Source organism: Amia ocellicauda, chromosome 4 (genome assembly GCF_036373705.1).
Source record: "Amia ocellicauda isolate fAmiCal2 chromosome 4, fAmiCal2.hap1, whole genome shotgun sequence".
Classification (NCBI taxonomy): domain Eukaryota; kingdom Metazoa; phylum Chordata; class Actinopteri; order Amiiformes; family Amiidae; genus Amia; species Amia ocellicauda.
Window position 1 is genome coordinate 32,957,929 of NC_089853.1, and position 18,294 is coordinate 32,976,222.

Consider the following 18,294-nt stretch of genomic DNA (forward strand, 5'->3'; position numbering starts at 1 on the left):
GGGGCTGCATTTCTGCAAATGGAGTTGGGGATTTGGTCAGAATAAATGGTCTCCTCAATGCTGAGAAGTACAGGCAGATACTTATCCATCATGCAATACCATCAGGGAGGCATCTGATTAGCCCCAAATTTATTGTGCAGCATGAAAATGACCCCACACATACAGTGAAAGTCATTAAGAACTATCTTCAGCGTAAAGAAGAACAAGGAGTCCTGGAAGTGATGGTATGGCTCCCACAGAGCCCTGATCTCAACATCATCGAGTCTGTCTGGGATTACATGAAGAGAGAGAAGCAACTGAGGCTGCCTAAATCCACAGAAGAACTGTGGTTAGTTCTCCATGTTTGGGCCAACCTACCTGCCGAGTTCCTTCAAAAACTGTGCAAGTGTACCTAGAAGAATTGATGCTGTTTTGAAGTCAAAGGGTGGTCACACCAAATATGGATTTGATATAGATAGTTAATTTGCATTTAGGTAATTGATAAATATAATCTATTAGCATGTCTATTTTTGAAAGCATTCTTACTTTACAGCATTTTTTTACACCTGCCTAAAACTTTTGCACAGTACTGTATATATATATACAGCTCATCAAATAATTTAAATTTAGAAGAGAAAAACATACCATCACAAAATAAGTTCACCCTTTTCAGATAGACAGTCATGTATTTTAGCTCTCCCTTAGCTGTTTGTGGAGTTCATCACTATTTCAGTTTGTAATGCATATCTGTCAGCCATATTCTTAGAATAACAATTTAGTTACCCATGGATTCATACACAAGGATAGTGTATTCATGAACAATTCCCTCTGTCTGTCTCCAAGAAAATTGCTGCTCTGTGCAACTGCATAGGTCATCAGAATGAGCACAATATCTGGATGAATGATCTGTTTACATACAATAATGTAATTTTTTTTTTCATATTTTCATAATTTAATGAAAAGAGAAATCATAAAATTCGGGCAAAACTATTAAGGATGAATTACCAAAAGGGGAGAGCTTCTATATGACATTCACCAGCTGGGGGTGGAAAAGGGTTTACTTGCAGAAACAATCTCCATTGCAGACTAACCTTATCTGTTATTAGCAAAAAATAATAACCCTTCACTATTTTTTGTAGAAATGGAAACAAGTAAGGAAGTTGTAATTATTACTAAGGTGGAAGAACATGTAATGTTAACGCTCGGTTGATCTGATAACCTGACTCCTGAATTGCCGCAGGAAAGACAAATCTCTTGTTCTTGTGGGTTTTTTCCTCTCTGTTTTGCTCTCCAAGACTATCAAATGACATTCCAAACCCACACTCCTTGAGCTGGTTGACAGCTGCAATTATATGGTGGGGGTTAAACTCATAAGCAAGTCCTTAATATAGTATAATTGAACATAAATATCACAGCTGCTTTACTTAAACACTCTTTCCAGCAAACAAGGACATATAAACCTTTTTTTTTTTAAACTGTAATAGTTGTCCATTAAGTTAAAAATATATATTAAATTGATACAAATTGCCCCTGTATGTTTTTCCACACTGCTTCATGTGGAGATATGTCATTTCCAGTTGTTGTTATCACTGACCTGAAACAGGGAAACTTTCAAGCCATCGTAAGTCTTGTTTTCGGCAAACTATTTATATTTTTTTATTTCACATTAACAATCCTCTGTCTCTCTGTTCCAGATGTGCAACACATAAAGCGCAGAGACATTGTTCTGAAGAGAGAGCTGGGAGAGGGAGCCTTTGGGAAGGTCTTCCTGGCTGAGTGTTATAATCTCAGCCCCACTAAGGACAAGATGCTTGTAGCAGTGAAGGTAAGAGATGATCCATCAGTTTAAACAAACTGGTTTCTAATTACAGAAACCCTTAGACACAGGTCAGCCTTTTACTGATTGTCAAACAGAATCAATTTGATACCTTACATCACATGACGCCAGTAATGAGATGCATGAATGGATTTCCTACAAGGAGTGAGGATTTCGTCCTGGGGACTTCGTTAAAGACTGATCGCATAACTCATATTAACTGAGAAGAGGTCATAGGGAAGAAGAAAAATGACAAGAATTTTAAATCATAACCTGGCCCCAGCACATAATATGCAGAATTAAGGGCACAGCTGCTGTTCACCACATCAAACAAACAGCATTTAAACACATCAGCACATTCTCATACAATTAATTGATAAAAGGCCAGATTTGTGTTGTGTTGTTGTACCAGTTCAATCTTGCAGAAACACCTCTTCCATTTATTTTTATTTTTTTTAATCACAGCCCCAGACTCTAACCCTGTGTTAATCTGGCAGACCTCATTTGGGTTTTTCCCCAAAGTTCTGTGGGTCCCATACCTACAGCCTGTCAAATCTAACAAGATAATACCACACACTGCCCACTTTTTCAGGTGCCTGGATCTGCCTACAATGTGCCTGTAATTCAGATGGGACCCAACGATTTTAAGGTAGTTATTAATGATTTCCCTAAGCTACAGCTGTGGTCTATGTAGACCCCTGTCCTTGAGTACAGGCAGTAAGGAATAACTGCCTTTATGTTTTCAAGTTGAGATCACTCAGTGTGTCTCAAATGCATGTTAGCTGTCCCTAAAATGAAATATTTTTGGAATCCAGTGACGCCTAAGACAATCCTGCTTTAATTTTAATTTTATTTTTATTATAAGAATGTTGACAATTGAACAACATTCAAACTAAGTAGTTGTCAGTGTTGGTATTGCATGTGTTTCCACTTTTAACCTTTAAATCTTAATTTACCCTTTATTTTAGAAAAGCTGGTGTATGTTATTTATTTCCACATCAATCTGTCTGGATTCTAGACAGAAGACACTCCTGATTTTCCTGAGCAAATCCAGAGCAGGCAATCCACTTTACCTTTTTTTTCCCTTCTTTTTATACATCCCTTTTTTGCAACCTGGGGTTGATTTGATATCACATGATAAGATGTGCAAGACAACTCCCATAGTTTTTTTTTTTGGGTGCATTCTAAGTAGGACACTTTCAGTTACTCTAAAGGTCAAGAAAATATCTTCCACATTCTAATACTATGCATGGAGTACAATAAAATATAAGCCAAAATAGCAAATCACATTCAGAGGTCAAAAAATAAAAATAAAAATCTTGCTGAATCTCAGAACTAATTTAATCCATCACTGTTCCACCTTTGAAGAAATTAAGAGGTCAAGTTTAGATTGTATTGACATTAGAAGGCTGAATTCATCATCAATTGATCTACAGAAGCTGAAATGTTCTGTCATTTGGATAACATACCTTCAATTAACAGTAGGTTCTATTTAATTGAACTATTATTAATACTATTGTTTTCCCTTATTATTGTTTTTATTTACTCTTCTTTTACTAACACTTTATTTCTTCCCCCATTTATGTCTCATTAGCTTTCATCAGTTTCCCATTTTCTATTAATATATATACATATACAGCTCTGGAATAAAATAAGAGACCACTGCAAAATTATCAGTTCCCTGGTTTTACTATTTATAGGTATGTTTTTGGGTAAAATTTACATTTTTGTTTTATTCTATAAACTAATGACAACATTTCTCCCAAATTCCAAATAAAAATATGAATGGAATGGAATGGCTGCCATCCATGTAGAGATGCTGATTTAAGAAAAAATTGCAGTGGTCTCTTAATTTTTTTCCAGAGCTGTATATATTATGTATTTGTCTGTTAATAAGCAGTTAGTGGCCTGGATCTAGAGAGGCCATGGCTAGTCCTAAATTTCATCCTAAAGCACCCTTAAGTTACTGAACTATGTCATTGTTTTCATATGGATCTTCTGCAAAACACATAATCTGTGTGTATGATTGTGGCCCCTGTGGTCCAGTATTGATATTTTTTCATTTATTATTATTGTTGCTGTTGCTGTAAATGTTGCTGCAACTTCTATACTGTTGTATCTAGTTACATCATTCATTTAATTAAGAGGTGACTTAACTGTATGCGTCTGTAAAAGATGTACTGTATGTCCACATCATTATGTTCAGCATTATTTGATCTACTACTGGATGCAGAACTCCTCAAAACTCTTCCACAATCTTTGTTTTTAATCCAGCTTTTCCTTACTAATGTCATGATGAAATGTTGCCTTTTTTATTTTTCTTTGGATCCAGTGCATTATTTCCTTGGTCCAATGACAATCCATTCTGGTTGCTACATCCAGTCCACTGTAATTTCAGTCTCTTCACTCTTGCAATTTAGTCACATACTACATACTCTTCTCTGACCTATTCTTTTTTTCTGCTGTCTTTTCTTGTTATTTCGAGCATACATTTTTCATGTGTTTAGGTTGTGTGTGTGTGTGTGTGTGTATATATATATATATATATAATATTCTTTGGGATCCAGGTTTCATGTCCATACATTCATTTTTGCAACACAAATTGCATGGTGAGTTTCCTCTTTAAGTTCAAAGACAGTTTCCTCTTTAGAATCATACAAATTCCTTTTGTCAGCACCCTTTCCACTTTGACTATTCAGTGTATTGTGGGCATTATTTTTAAGCTGAAGATATTAATTGGCTGAAATACAAATGATTGGTCACATCTCTTTAGTTTAACATTTAATTATTTGATAAACATCACTTATTATGTCATGCTTGCAACATGTAGTTATGGAACCCTGTATATATTCTCAGTTTGCTGCAAATATAATTAAGTAATTGGCAATTTATACAATAGATGAATTAAGTTAGTTCCATTAAGCTATAGCCTCTTTTGTTCCCTGATCTTGTGTCTTAAAAATGTATTAAGTGTCTGTATCCCCAGTGTTTTTTTTTTGTTTTTTTTTAAATGTGATGTTTAGGTTGATTTTAGGAGTTTTAATTTCCTTAGCTGGTTGGTTATTTTATATATTTTTTATTTTAGTTCCTTTCAAGTAGCCAATATACAGTATACTAGTTGGGAATATTGCATCTGCAGGAGACTGATTGTTGCATCTAAGAAGATACACACACAACAGTTCTCCCACCTTTGACAATAAAAGAGATAAAAGACAATTCGTAGTAGTAGTAGCAATTTCTTGGCCTTTTAACAGCTGTTACAAAATACATACATTTCACACCGTGCAGTTGTTCCACCATGCAGGGGTGAGTGTGGAAAAGGAGCAGGCTCTAGAGGTAGGGCTACAAAGGATGGATACCAACAGTTTGCAGATAGAGCAGATTGGTCTGCAGGTAGCTGGGCGCATTCTGATCAATACGATTTGATTGGGAGCCAGTGGTGAGTGCAGAGCAGCTGTACAGCATTGTAAAATGAAGGAAGGGAGAACACCAGGCGAGCAGCAGAGTCCTGGATGAGCTGGTGAGGAAGGGTGGCAGTGTGGAGTAGTTGGTGAGAAATAGTCAGATTTGTCATATGTTGCTCAAACATAAATGGTTAGTGCGTGTTACAGTGGAGATGTGTTGAGTAAGGCAGGGGTCTAGGGGTACTCCATGATTCTTAGCTGAAGAGAGAGCATAGTAGAAGAATGGAAATAGAGAGATCAAAGAAATGTGGCAGAGGGAGAGGGGATGAAAAGGAGGTCAGATTTAAAAAGGCTTAGTATGAGATTATGTGAGCCCATCCAGGAGTAGACAAGTAGAGATAAGAGAGGGGATGTAAAAGCAAGAAAAGATCTGAGCACCATCTGCATAGAAAAAATGTATTCAAAGCTATAGGATGTGATGGGGGGCCCAGAGAGAGATGTAGAGAGAGAACATGACAAATCCTTGGGGTCCACCTATCAAGAAAGTGGGTGAGCCATTCCACCTCACCTCACATAGGTGTGGTCCGAATGGTAGGAAGAGAACCAGGCAGCAGTGCCAATTATTCAGTTTTATGTTCTTCCCTGTCTCTTTCAATCACTCAATATAGACACAATCCCATAGCCAGGCAGTCTCAGAGCATCTGGGCACAGTTTAAACTGCATTTTGGTCTGCAGTCAATGTCAATGTTTGCCCCTGTTTATGCCAATCATTTATTTCATTCTGCTATTGGGAACATTGCCTTCAACATCAGAAAAACCTACACTATTTTCTGTGATGGGTTCTGAATTGTGTGTGTTAAAATACTTTAGTTAATAATAATAATAATAATTTAGAGAATTTAAATACATAAATATACAAGAAGAGATACAGAGAATGAATAAAAGGAGGGATACCTCCAATCTATACCTAAATTCTATACTAAAAATATAAATATGGTCAAGTATGGGTTTATAAAAGTGACAACAAAAACAACAACAACAACAAAAAAACCTGCTCCCTCTCCAAAACATTGAGTGAAAAGTAGCTGAAGGTTATTGATTGCCTATCTAGCAATGAAAGCAGTTACATCACAAGCTGTAATTGAGAATTGAATTGTTTCTTTTCTGTCTCTACCTCCCTCCCTAGAACTCTTTCTGAAAGTACCAAAACATTAAAGGACCTCTTGAATGCAGATGCAACCATTTTTATTATACAGCCCTTTATGAAAATATAAATTCTAGATTATCATCATCATAATTTCTACTGAAGTTCGTGGAATGTTAACAAGGTATTGTAATCTAAACATCTGCTCTGTCTGCAATAGAGATCAAAAGGTAAAAGTTTCCTATGATACTTCTGGTAATTTTAACCATAAATGATAAGCTGTGCTTCCTAATGCAATGCAAACTGAAAAATACCCCATTTGATGCCATATTTGCCAACTACAAGATTGGGGTTAAGCAGTTTATATCATTTTCAGATGTTCTTAATAAAACAATTGTATAATTACAAGCTCAATTAATATACAATGAGAAAACCAAGTGACCTAATATTGTAATCTGAAGGAAATAAAGATGAAGAAGAGAGAAACACAGTCCTGTCTAAACATGAGATCAAACATGATCTTAATTGTGTAAAGTATGGAAATAAAATACAGCAGTTAATTGAAAATCTAGTATCCACAGTTTTATGGCTAATCTTAAATCAATTTTCTTTTCTTGTGGTTCCGCATGGAACAAGATAATTGTAATGGTTCTCATACAATTACTTTTTTATTATTATTGTTATTATTAATTATAATAATATTAAAGTTTCTGTATAGTTTATTCTAGGAAGTACCATATGCACATCATATGTACCATATTTCAAGTTTTGACTTTCAATGTTCAGCTTTCCAGATTCTATAGCTGCTCTACTTGTACTTTCCTAAACTGTTTTCTTACTGTGCCTTACCATCAGTTGTATTTATTGATTTATTTAGTTTAAAATTATATATATTTGCTCTTTGGCGTTCACTACATCGATTATGGGCAGAATTATCACTTAACGCATGCATGAAAGCTGTAGCATCAATGAAAAATAATATGATTTGATGTCCTGACTTGATACCCCATTGTGATAATTATTTATTCTGTTTAAGGTAATAGTGATATCAAATAAGTATTAAATAAATAATCATGAATAAAAATTAAATTAACAAGGGAATAACAGTGAGTCTCCATGTTGAAGATGAGAAAAACAATTTCTGGCATGTCTTATAACGGGAGTAGAAGGACTGTGGGAAAACAGATTTGAGCAGTCTATCAAAAATCTCGCATGAAAAATTTGCTATGGTGCACTTTCATCACGTGGTTGATGTGCAACCATTATTCTTTAATAAGGAGTGTTTCCATGGAATGGTAGCCTGTAACATTTGTGTTGTGATCTCAAGACCTTTTTTTTCTGCACAGCATCTTTCATATCGAAAAGTGTTGTCAGATCATGGTTCCTTTGATAGAGAATAATGGCAGTACATTGAACATTTGTTTCATGAAATAGATTTATTTGCATTATAGTTGAGTTTGTGTGGGCTAGGTGGCTCAGTCGGATCATGTCTGCTGCTGATATTACTCTAATACCTGGTTCAATCTTTGTCTCCCGCTGTACACTCAAAGCTATTTATTCTGTGCAGTGCATCAATGCCATGTCCTCTACTGATGGGGAGAAATTCATGCAGCAAGGCATTAAAAGGGACTGAAGATGAAATCCATTAACTTTCGCTCTCAGTCAGTGATATGAAGCCATATGGACAATGCTACTTAAACTTCAAATAAGAAACACATTCAAAATAAACTAGTTCTATGGGTGGGACCAACACATCAAAGTTTTATGTTTACTGAACACTATGATTGATATATATAGTTGTTATTACATGTGCATATACCCAGGTACAGAAATTCCACAAATACATACTTTTAGGTTTTGCAAGATTTTGTTTTTGTTGAAGAAGAAAAAAGTTACAAAAAATATTTATACAAATATTTGTCACCAACTTTTAGTTATCGGTGCACTTTTAACAATAATAATCTCTTTTAAATTATTGAGAAATATGAGATTTTGGTGTAATTCTTTAGATATCATTCTTCAATGTAAAATCATGCTAGTTGTTTGTTTGGATTTGTAGAGGAGGGTCCTCCCCCAGCTGAGCAGCTCCATGTGTCACAAAAAATATTTCTGGGGAATCAATAGTAACTGTTCTCGACAGCAACGTCTGTAATTTAATATTCAGGTGCTTTGGCCAACTCTTATGAGATTTTGATGGATGGAGTGTAATAATGTATTTAGATTTGGCTTAAATTCACTTGGCTTAGGGAACAATGATCTGGCCATGTGGTCAAGGCATCAGAACCCCCCATTCCACAGTGTAGAACAGCTAGTGACTTTGTTGAAAATGCAGTGTTTGAGGAGGATGGAGGAATACAAAGCAATGAAAGATGGGAAAGTAGAGTGATGCCAGATGATTGGGACATAGAGCCAGTAATCTTCAAGTATCGTACATGTAAATATGTATTCTGTCTTTAAATATAAGCTCCAGAATGCAAGAAAACAAATACACATTATGTGATCTTAATCGTGAAAATTAAAATAAGTGATAAGTGTTAATATTAGCAAATATTTGATCCACACCTCACTTTGCCTTTAAGTGACTGGCCTTGTGAGTAACTTTTCCTGTGACCATTAAGCCATACACCATGCAATACTTTGGCAGTAAACCTCAGTGTTTGTAAGATTTCTTCAGCTGCACTTCATTCCTTCATTCCTCTTCATTCCTCCCAGCGCAAGGTGGTCATGTAGTCTGATAAATTAAGCCACTTACAATAATTTCCCGATTCCTTTATTCATCTCAATTAGTTATTCCATGAATGCACTTTGGTGCGTTGATTAAGCAGCAACAGCTACGGAAATGTATTCAGTCATGCATCCCTTTATTACTAACACGTCTTATTCAATATTATTTGTTAAAATGTGTAAATTAATAATTTACTAGTACAAATGTGTCAAGAAAAGATTCAAAATTCAAAAAGATTCAATTTATATAAAATACTGAAATCATAATACCAGTTATATGATCAGGACATGCAATTACATTTTGAGGTTTACAGCCAAAATCAGTACATTTGACTTGTAATTCCCACATAATAGCCTTGCCAGCAATATCTGGGCAAATAATTTTCCGAAAGCAGACAATCTGGTTGCAACCATTAAAAACATGTTTAAACATTGTCCAAGCAGAAAATTATATTTTAAAGACCAACTGAGAGAAGCAACCCAACAAGAAGGCTGTAATGTATCCATAAAGTTGCCATCTGAGCCATATAACACAATATAACACAATTGGAATTCTGCTGCTGAATATCATTCCACATACATCCCTTTTTATGCAGCTTTCGTGAAAAAGGAAATGCACATTTCACCAAACACTGTCATGTCAAAGGACATCCAGAAACTGCTTAAAGATGTGCAAAGTTTAACATCTCAAGCTCCCTGACTGCAGCCTATGGGACTGGTGGAACTGATTCAGTGGCTTGAAAGCTGTGAAGAGAGCATCCATCAAATATATAATGAAGTTTGCAAAATTAATAAATACATACTGAGCAATAGCAAAAGATGTAAAAATCTTCCATGACATTTCTGAAAAACTGAATAATTATTACAACTCAGATCAATGCAAAAAGAAACTGCATTATATTCACCAGCTCATAACTCTCCGATGGCAGTAAGGATATACGACACAAAACAAATGTGTTTTTTGGATCTGGAAGCCCTCCCATTATATTCTATTCCAGGATTTGATGCTGACCATAAATCAGAAATGGACAAATATCTATCATATGTAAAAGAAAATGGCAGTAGAATGACTTTGAATGAATTTTGGATTAAGCCTGAAGAATTATTACTCCATTTAATATGTAACGCTAAAAGATATTTGTCAGTTGTTACCGATTCTGTAGATGTTGAAGTACCTTTTTCTTGGCAAAGTTTTACAGAACAACATCAATCTATGAAAAAAAGCAGGGTTAACCAACTGACAGTGCTTAAATGTAATAGGAAAAAAATTATGCAAGGGTAATTTTCTTTCATGAAACTGTGAGTGACACTTTATGTGCTGCTTGCGAACAACCTTATTAGGTTATTATCATCAAATAAATATGTCTAGAACCTTGTACCTAAGAGTGTGACCACTCTTATAGGAAAAAAGGGTATGGAGTTAATGTTTTAACCAGTTATATTCTGTTCTAATTCTATTTAACCAGGAAAGTGTATCCCATAGACCCATAGTGTAGTCTGTAGTTGGAAGCATAAAGCGGATTATTTGCTGTTATGGGTGCTTGATATTCTGTACAGGTGGGTTCTGAGGATAGCAAACAACAGCATGGGAGTAATAGGCCATCCCAGATAGGGATGGATGCTTTGCCATCTGTGCAGTGTAGCCACCATCCATCTAAATATCCCTCCACTCGTGATAGAGAGTCAGCTAGGGATTTCTAATTAATATAAAATTGTACCATGTGTTGCTAAAACTCAATTATAAAGTAATTGGAGAAAGCATTTCTCACAAAGCAGCAGGCACATCCTACAGTGGTTGCCTCTGCTCTTCTTCAATAAACCCTAGGTTAAGTGTAGTCATATCATGGCAAAATGTACAAATGCTGTGCCACTCACCTTAAATTAAGACAGCAATGAAGCCAGAAGATTAGAAGATAAGGACCATTATAGTAATCAGACAAATTTCCGTCTGATGATCAATTTATATTTATTTTTTAAGAACTTTTGAATTCAGGGCTCATTAAATTATTTGGATGATATCCATTTGTGGAAGTAGAAAGTATCATTATAGCCTCCTTTCATGTCTCAATTCCTAGACCTCACCCTGGATTAATCCTGCTAAGGAACATTCCCAGCTTTGTATTATTTATTAGCTGAAATTATATATATATATATATATATATATATATATATATATATATATATATAATGTTGTAAATGACTGTCGTAGCTGGAAATGGCTGATTTGTAATGGAATATCTACATAGGCGTACAGAGGCCCATTATCAGCAACCATCAGTCCTGTGTTCCAATGGCACGTTGTGTTTGCTAATCCAAGTTTATAATTTTAAAAGGCTAATTGATCGTTAGAAAACCCTTTTGCAATTATGTTAGCACAGCTGAAAACTGTTGTGCTGATTAAAGAAGCAATAAAACTGGCGTTCTAGTTGAGTATCAGGAGCATCAGCATCAGGAGTATCTAGTTGAGTATCAGGAGCATCAGCAATTGTGGGTTCAATTACAGGCTCAAAATGGCCAGAAACAAAGAACTTAATTCTGAAACTCATCAGTCTATTCTAGTTCTGAGAAATGAAGGCACAAACTGGCTTTAACCAGAATAGAAAGAGGAGTGGGAGTCCTCCTACAACAGGACAATGACCCAAAGCACAGCTCCAAACTATGCAAGAACTATTTAGGGAAGAAGCAGTCAGCTGGAATTCTGTCTATAATAGAGTGGCCAGCACACCGGATCTCAACCTTATTGAGCTGTTGTGTGAGCAGCTTGATTGTATGGTATGTAAGAAGTGCCCATCAAGTCAGTCCAACTTGTGGGAGGTGCTTCAGGAAGCATGGGGTGAAATCTCTTCAGATTACCTCAACAAATTGACAACTAGAATGCCAAAGGTCTGCAAGGCTGTAATTGCTGGAAATGGAGGATTCTTTGACGAAAGCAAAGTCTGAAGGACACGGTTATTTCAATTAAAAATCATATTTCCTATTCATTTTGCTATATTTCCTATTCAAACTAATTTCATGTATGTTTTCATGGAAAACAAGGAAATTTCTAAGTGACCCCAAACTTTTGAACAGTAGTGAATATTTTAGGCAGGTGTGTGATAATGTTGTAAAATGTTGTAAAGTAATTTATCAATTAACAAAATGCAAAGTGAGTGAACAGAAGAAAAATCTACATAAAATCCATATTTGGTGTGACCACCCTTTGCCTTCAAAACAGCATCAATTCTTCTAGGTACACTTGCACACAGTTTTTGAAGGAACTCGGCAGGTAGGTTGGCCAAAACATGGAGAACTAACCACAGTTCTTCTGTGGATTTAGGCAGCCTCAGTTGCTTCTCTCTCTTCATGTAATCCCAGACAGACTCAATGATGTTGAGATCAGGGCTCTGTGGGGGCCATACCATCACTTCCAGGACTCTTTGTTCTTCTTTATGCTGAAGATACTTCTTAATGACTTTTGCTGTATGTTTGGGGTCGTTGTCATGCTGCAGAATACATTTGGGGCCAATCAGATGCCTCCCTGATGGTATTGCATGATGGATAAGTATCTACCTGTACTTCTCAGCCCTTCGGAGAACAAACTGCCTTCTACTACAGCCAGATATTTCAGATTTTGACTCATTAGTCCAGAGCACCTGCTGCAATTTTTCTGCACCCCAGTTCCTGTGTTTTCGTGCATAGTATGAATCACTTGACCTTGTTACCACATGGGAGATATGGCTTTTTGTCTTCATGAAGGCCACTTCTGACCAGACTTCTCTGGACAGTAGATGGGTGTAACAGGGTCCCATTTTTTTCTGCCAATTCTGAGCTGATGGCACTGCTGGACATCTTCCGATTGCGAAGGGAAGTAAGCATGATGTGTCTCATCTGCTGCAGTAAGATTCCTTGGCCGACCACTGCGTCTACAGTCCTCAACGTTGCCTGTTTCTTTGTGCTTCTTCAAAAGAGCTTGGACAGCACATCTGGAAACCCCTGTCTGCCTTGAAATTTCTGCCTGGGAGAGACCTTGCTGATGCAGTATAACTACCTTGTGTCTTGTTGCTGTGCTCAGTCTTGCAATGGTGTATGACTTTTTGTTGTTGTTGGTGCCAGACGGGCCGGTCTGAGTATTTCACAATCTGCTCAGTTACTGGGATTTTCACGCACAACCATTTCTAGGGTTTACAAAGAATGGTGTGAAAAGGGAAAAACATCCAGTATGCGGCAGTCCTGTGGGCGAAAATGCCTTGTTGATGCTAGAGGTCAGAGGAGAATGGGCCGACTGATTCAAGCTGATAGAAGAGCAACTTTGACTGAAATAACCACTCGTTACAACCGAGGTATGCAGCAAAGCATTTGTGAAGCCACAACACGTACAGCCTTGAGGCGGATGGGCTACAACAGCAGAAGACCCCACCGGGTACCACTCATCTCCACTACAAATAGGAAAAAGAGGCTACAATTTGCACAAGCTCACCAAAATTGGACAGTTGAAGACTGGAAAAATGTTGCCTGGTCTGATGAGTCTCGATTTCTGTTGAGACATTCAGATGGTAGAGTCAGAATTTGGCGTAAACAGAATGAGAACATGGATCCATCATGCCTTGTTACCACTGTGCAGGCTGCTGGTGGTGGTGTAATGGTGTGGGGGATGTTTTCTTGGCACACTTTAGGCCCCTTAGTGCCAATTGGGCATCGTTTAAATGCCACGGCCTACCTGAGCATTGTTTCTGACCATGTCCATCCCTTTATGACCACCATGTACCCATCCTCTGATGGCTACTTCCAGCAGGATAATGCACCATGTCACAAAGGTCGAATCATTTCAAATTGGTTTCTTGAACATGACAATGAGTTCACTGTACTAAACTGGCCCCCACAGTCACCAGATCTCAACCCAATAGAGCATCTTTGGGATGTGGTGGAACGGGAGCTTCGTGCCCTGGATGTGCATCCCACAAATCTCCATCAACTGCAAGATGCTATCCTATCAATATGGGCCAACATTTCTAAAGAATGCTTTCAGCACCTTGTTGAATCAATGCCACGTAGAATTAAGGCAGTTCTGAAGGCGAAAGGGGGTCAAACACAGTATTAGTATGGTGTTCCTAATAATCCTTTAGGTGAGTGTATATATATATAAATGTTTGATATCCAAGGTATTGCTAGGAAAAGTAAAGCACACAGCCATTAGCAATGCAGAATCAGTGGTTGGGGGTTGTATAGCTCCACATACACATACAGTAAACATATGTTAAATGTTACAGCTTCAGATGTTGCAAAGCACTTGGAACTATTATTAGGAGACATTCCCAGAAGAGAAAGATTTTAACACCTGAATTACAGTCAGTCTCACTTTATTATAGTGCACGAAAAAGGTAAAACTATGAAAAAAACATGCAACAATATTTATTTAAACATGATAACATCAATATTGACACTATCATTAAATATAAGGATGCGTGGAAGCTCTAATATCATCATAATAACAATTTATGTTTAAATATAGAGATTCTCTACTGATGTGAAGCTCATGATGACGTTCCATCAGATTTTCTTTTTTTTTTGCAGTTTTCATATCAAGCACTGTTTTAAAGAGGGTACTGATAAATTATAGAAAATCTGGAATCTAGGACTACTTGCTCTTTTCCATCAGAGACCATGTCATATTGCTGTTTGTCACACTCTGCCATACATGAGTGTATCTGAGAACACCAAAAGTGCAGTGTAGCATAATAGTTATAATTATAATAGTTATAATAGTTTTTAAGACAGATATGCACCCCAAAATTGTGTTAGTTTTTTTCAGTATTTAATAGTATCTGTTTAGTGTGCCATAATCTACGTCACTTTCTTATTTTTATTTTTTTGGTTAATACATGCACGTCTTTGTTTGTATGCAACAGTTCTTGTTATTTTTCTTTTTCAGAAGAGGTCCACTGGAAGTGAGAATGAAAATAATAAATCTCTTTGCCTTTCAGACACTGAAGGACCCAACTCTTGCAGCAAGGAAAGACTTCCAGAGGGAAGCAGAGTTGCTGACCAACCTGCAGCATGAGCACATTGTCAAGTTCTATGGGGTGTGTGTGGATGGAGATCCCCTCATCATGGTGTTTGAGTACATGAAGCACGGAGACCTCAATAAGTTCCTCAGGTAATGGAAGTGAGGCTGTCATTTTCACTAGATCAGTCTATTTTTGTCCATTGGAATCTCATAGTTCCTCTAAAGGGCACATAAGCGAAGCAAGCAAAGGAATTGGAAGCAAATGGGTAAAGCACAGCAGAAGCCAAGCTAATGATGTAATTACAGCATGAACTTTAATACAATTTAAAAATCAATATGAATGAGAAACTGACAAAACAATATTTTTTATAGCTGATCATGAATAAGATATAAGGACCTGTACTGCGCAAACTGAAGAAAAGTAAACACTTCCACCAGCTATTTAAAGTACTGGCTTTCAGCTCAAGATGTAGGAGCACAAAGCATATACAAATATTTTATTTATAAATAATGTGCCAGCCTTTTTCTGAAAACAGCAGCGACATCCACGAGAAAACATCTGCCAGAAGTACAAGGTTGTGCCAGAAATTATGTACACAATACCGGGTTCATTATTTATAGGACCAGGAAGTGTTGAAGTGGATAAAAAGTATTGTATGGCAAATTGGCAACAAATAGGTTTGTTATTTTGACATTGTAGACTGAGTTTACCCAAATAATAACACTTAATTACAAGTGAATTCACCTTCTCATATACTACTTGAGGCTCAGGAGGAATTTGCACCAAAGCTTAGCAAATTGAGGACCAAAACAAATTGGCCAAAATTGTTTAGTAGAGGTATACAAAAAATATCAAAAGAAATAACCTTTTGTATGTGCTATACAACATTGATAGAGATTAAACAAAATACATAGAATATGTTGAGCTGCAAAGAGATCCTAAGATAGCGATCAGGAAAGCAAAGAGGGAAATGGAAAGAAACATAGCTCTTGGAGCTAAAACTAATGCAAACAGCTTTTTTCAATACTACAACAGCAAGAGGTTAATAAAGGAGGAAGTGAAACAGCTAAAGGGCAAAAATAAAAGTATGTTGGAAAACGAACAAGATGTGGCAAAAATTCTAAATGGGTATTTCACAGAGGTTTTTACAAAAGAAAAAATGGATGACATGCCACAGGTTAACAACCAGTAACAACCAGAGGTACTAAAGGGACTAGCAGAATTAAAAACAAACAAATCACCTGGGCCAGATGGTATATTTCCAACAGTACTTAAAGAAATGAGGGAAATTATTTATAGGCCGCTAACTCAAATATTCTAAAAAGACACTTAGAACAGGGGATGTGCCAACTGACTGGAAGACGCGAATGTCATACCAATCCACAAGAAAGGGGACGAAACTGATCCAGGAAATTACAGACCAATCAGTCTCACCTGCATTACTTGTAAAATGTAGGAAAAAATTATTAGACAGAAAATAGAGGAGCATCTTAATGAAAACCATATTCTAAGAGATAGTCAACATGGTTTTAGACGAGGCAGATTATGTTTTACTAATGTATTCAATTTTTTTGAACATGCAACTGCAGCTGTAGATCATGTGAAAGCATATGATATGATATACTTAGATTTTCAAAAAGCTTTTGATAAGGTTCCACACCAAAGACTGATCCTCAAATTGGAAGCTGTAGGCATTCAGGGTAATGTAAGTAGATGGATTATGAACTGGTTGATGTATAGGAAACAGGGGGTGTTGATTAGAGGTGTTGCTTCTAACTGGAGTGAGGTTGTTAGTGGAGTTCCACAGGGATCAGTACTAGGGCCTTTGCTGTTCATAATCTATATTAATGATCTGGACTTTGGGATAGTTAGCAAACTTGTCAAATTTGCAGATGATACTATAATAGGTGGCACAGGTTATTCAAAGGGACTTGACACCTGGCAGATGAAATTCAATGTGGTATTACGTGCAGGTAACAAAAATGTCCACTATAATTACACTATGGGAGGGGCAGACCTAGGAGTCTACGTGGACTCTTCACTCTCCCCATCCAAACAATGTGGGGAAGTAATAAAAAAGGCAAACACAATGTTAGGGTATATTGTCAAAAGTGTAGAATTGAGAACAAGGGCAGTAATGTTCAGACTGTACAATGCACTAGTTAGAGCTCATCTGGATACTGTGTACAGTTCTGGGCTCCACACTTCAAGAAAGATATCGCTGCTCTAGAGGCAGTTCAGAGGAGAGCAACCAGACTTATTCCAGGTCTGAAGGGAATGTCCTACTGAGAGACTGAGGGAACTGAACCTTTTCACCCTGGAACAGAGAAGACTGTGGGGACTTGTTTCAAGTCTTCAAAATCATGAAAGGTATCGACCATATCAAACCAGAGGAGCTTTTCCAGATCAGCAGGGACTCACGGACCTGGGGACATAAATTGAAATTGGGCTTCAAGGCATTCAAGATGGAAAACAGGAGACACTTCTTCACGCAGTAACAATCTGGAACAAACTCCCCAGCGATGTGGTTGAAGCTGAAAATTTGGGAACATTTAAAAATAGACTGGTTAGGATCCTTGGATCACTTACCATTTAGTTATTAATGGACACCAAATGAGCACAATGAGTTTAATCCCTCCTCTCGTTTGTAAACTTTCTTATGTTCTTCTCATGGATTTGATCGACAACAAACAAAGATGACACTGTCTACATAATTTTAAGCACAAACTTTTATTCTGGGAGACGTTTTCTCAGAGATGCCACTGCTGTTTTTTTGGGGATGCAACAACCTTTTTTCTGGATGCCGCGCTGGTCTTTTTTTTATCTTACCACCCCCTTGACACCCATTGTTGCAACTCCTTGCTTTATACCCCTTGACCTACACAGACATGAAAGCAGTAAACGTTAACTGAATTAGGCTAGCTGTTAAAAAATTGCTTTTTTAATTACTCTTTTATTCTCAGTGTTACAATAATAATACTAAGGATTCTGATTTTAATATTTTAGCCGATTTAGCCAGATGTATACCTCAAGAATGCTTATTTCGGCATTCGGGTTAAACCTGAAAACTTCCAGAATCAGTGGAAAATGGTAGATAAGAATATGTTTTTATCCTCAATTTGTAATATATTTTAATTGCTTCAATGTAGTCTATATAAAGTGTACTAAGTAGCTCTTAGTAACAGTAGACAATGGCTTTGGATTTGAAAATCAACACCATTAAATTAAATGCAATTTGAGAGT

General features: G+C 36.8%; 1 protein-coding gene across 1 annotated transcript in view; it reads left to right on the forward strand.

Moving 5' to 3' along the window:
* LOC136748303 (NT-3 growth factor receptor-like) overlaps positions 1-18,294 on the forward strand; it is a 383,972-nt gene that overhangs the window by 311,587 nt on the left and 54,091 nt on the right. Inside the window, exons 13-15 of the mRNA XM_066701924.1 lie at positions 1,674-1,804; positions 2,388-2,444; positions 15,028-15,200. Coding sequence (XP_066558021.1) covers positions 1,674-1,804; positions 2,388-2,444; positions 15,028-15,200 — 361 coding nt within the window. The remainder of the gene's footprint in view (positions 1-1,673; positions 1,805-2,387; positions 2,445-15,027; positions 15,201-18,294) is intronic.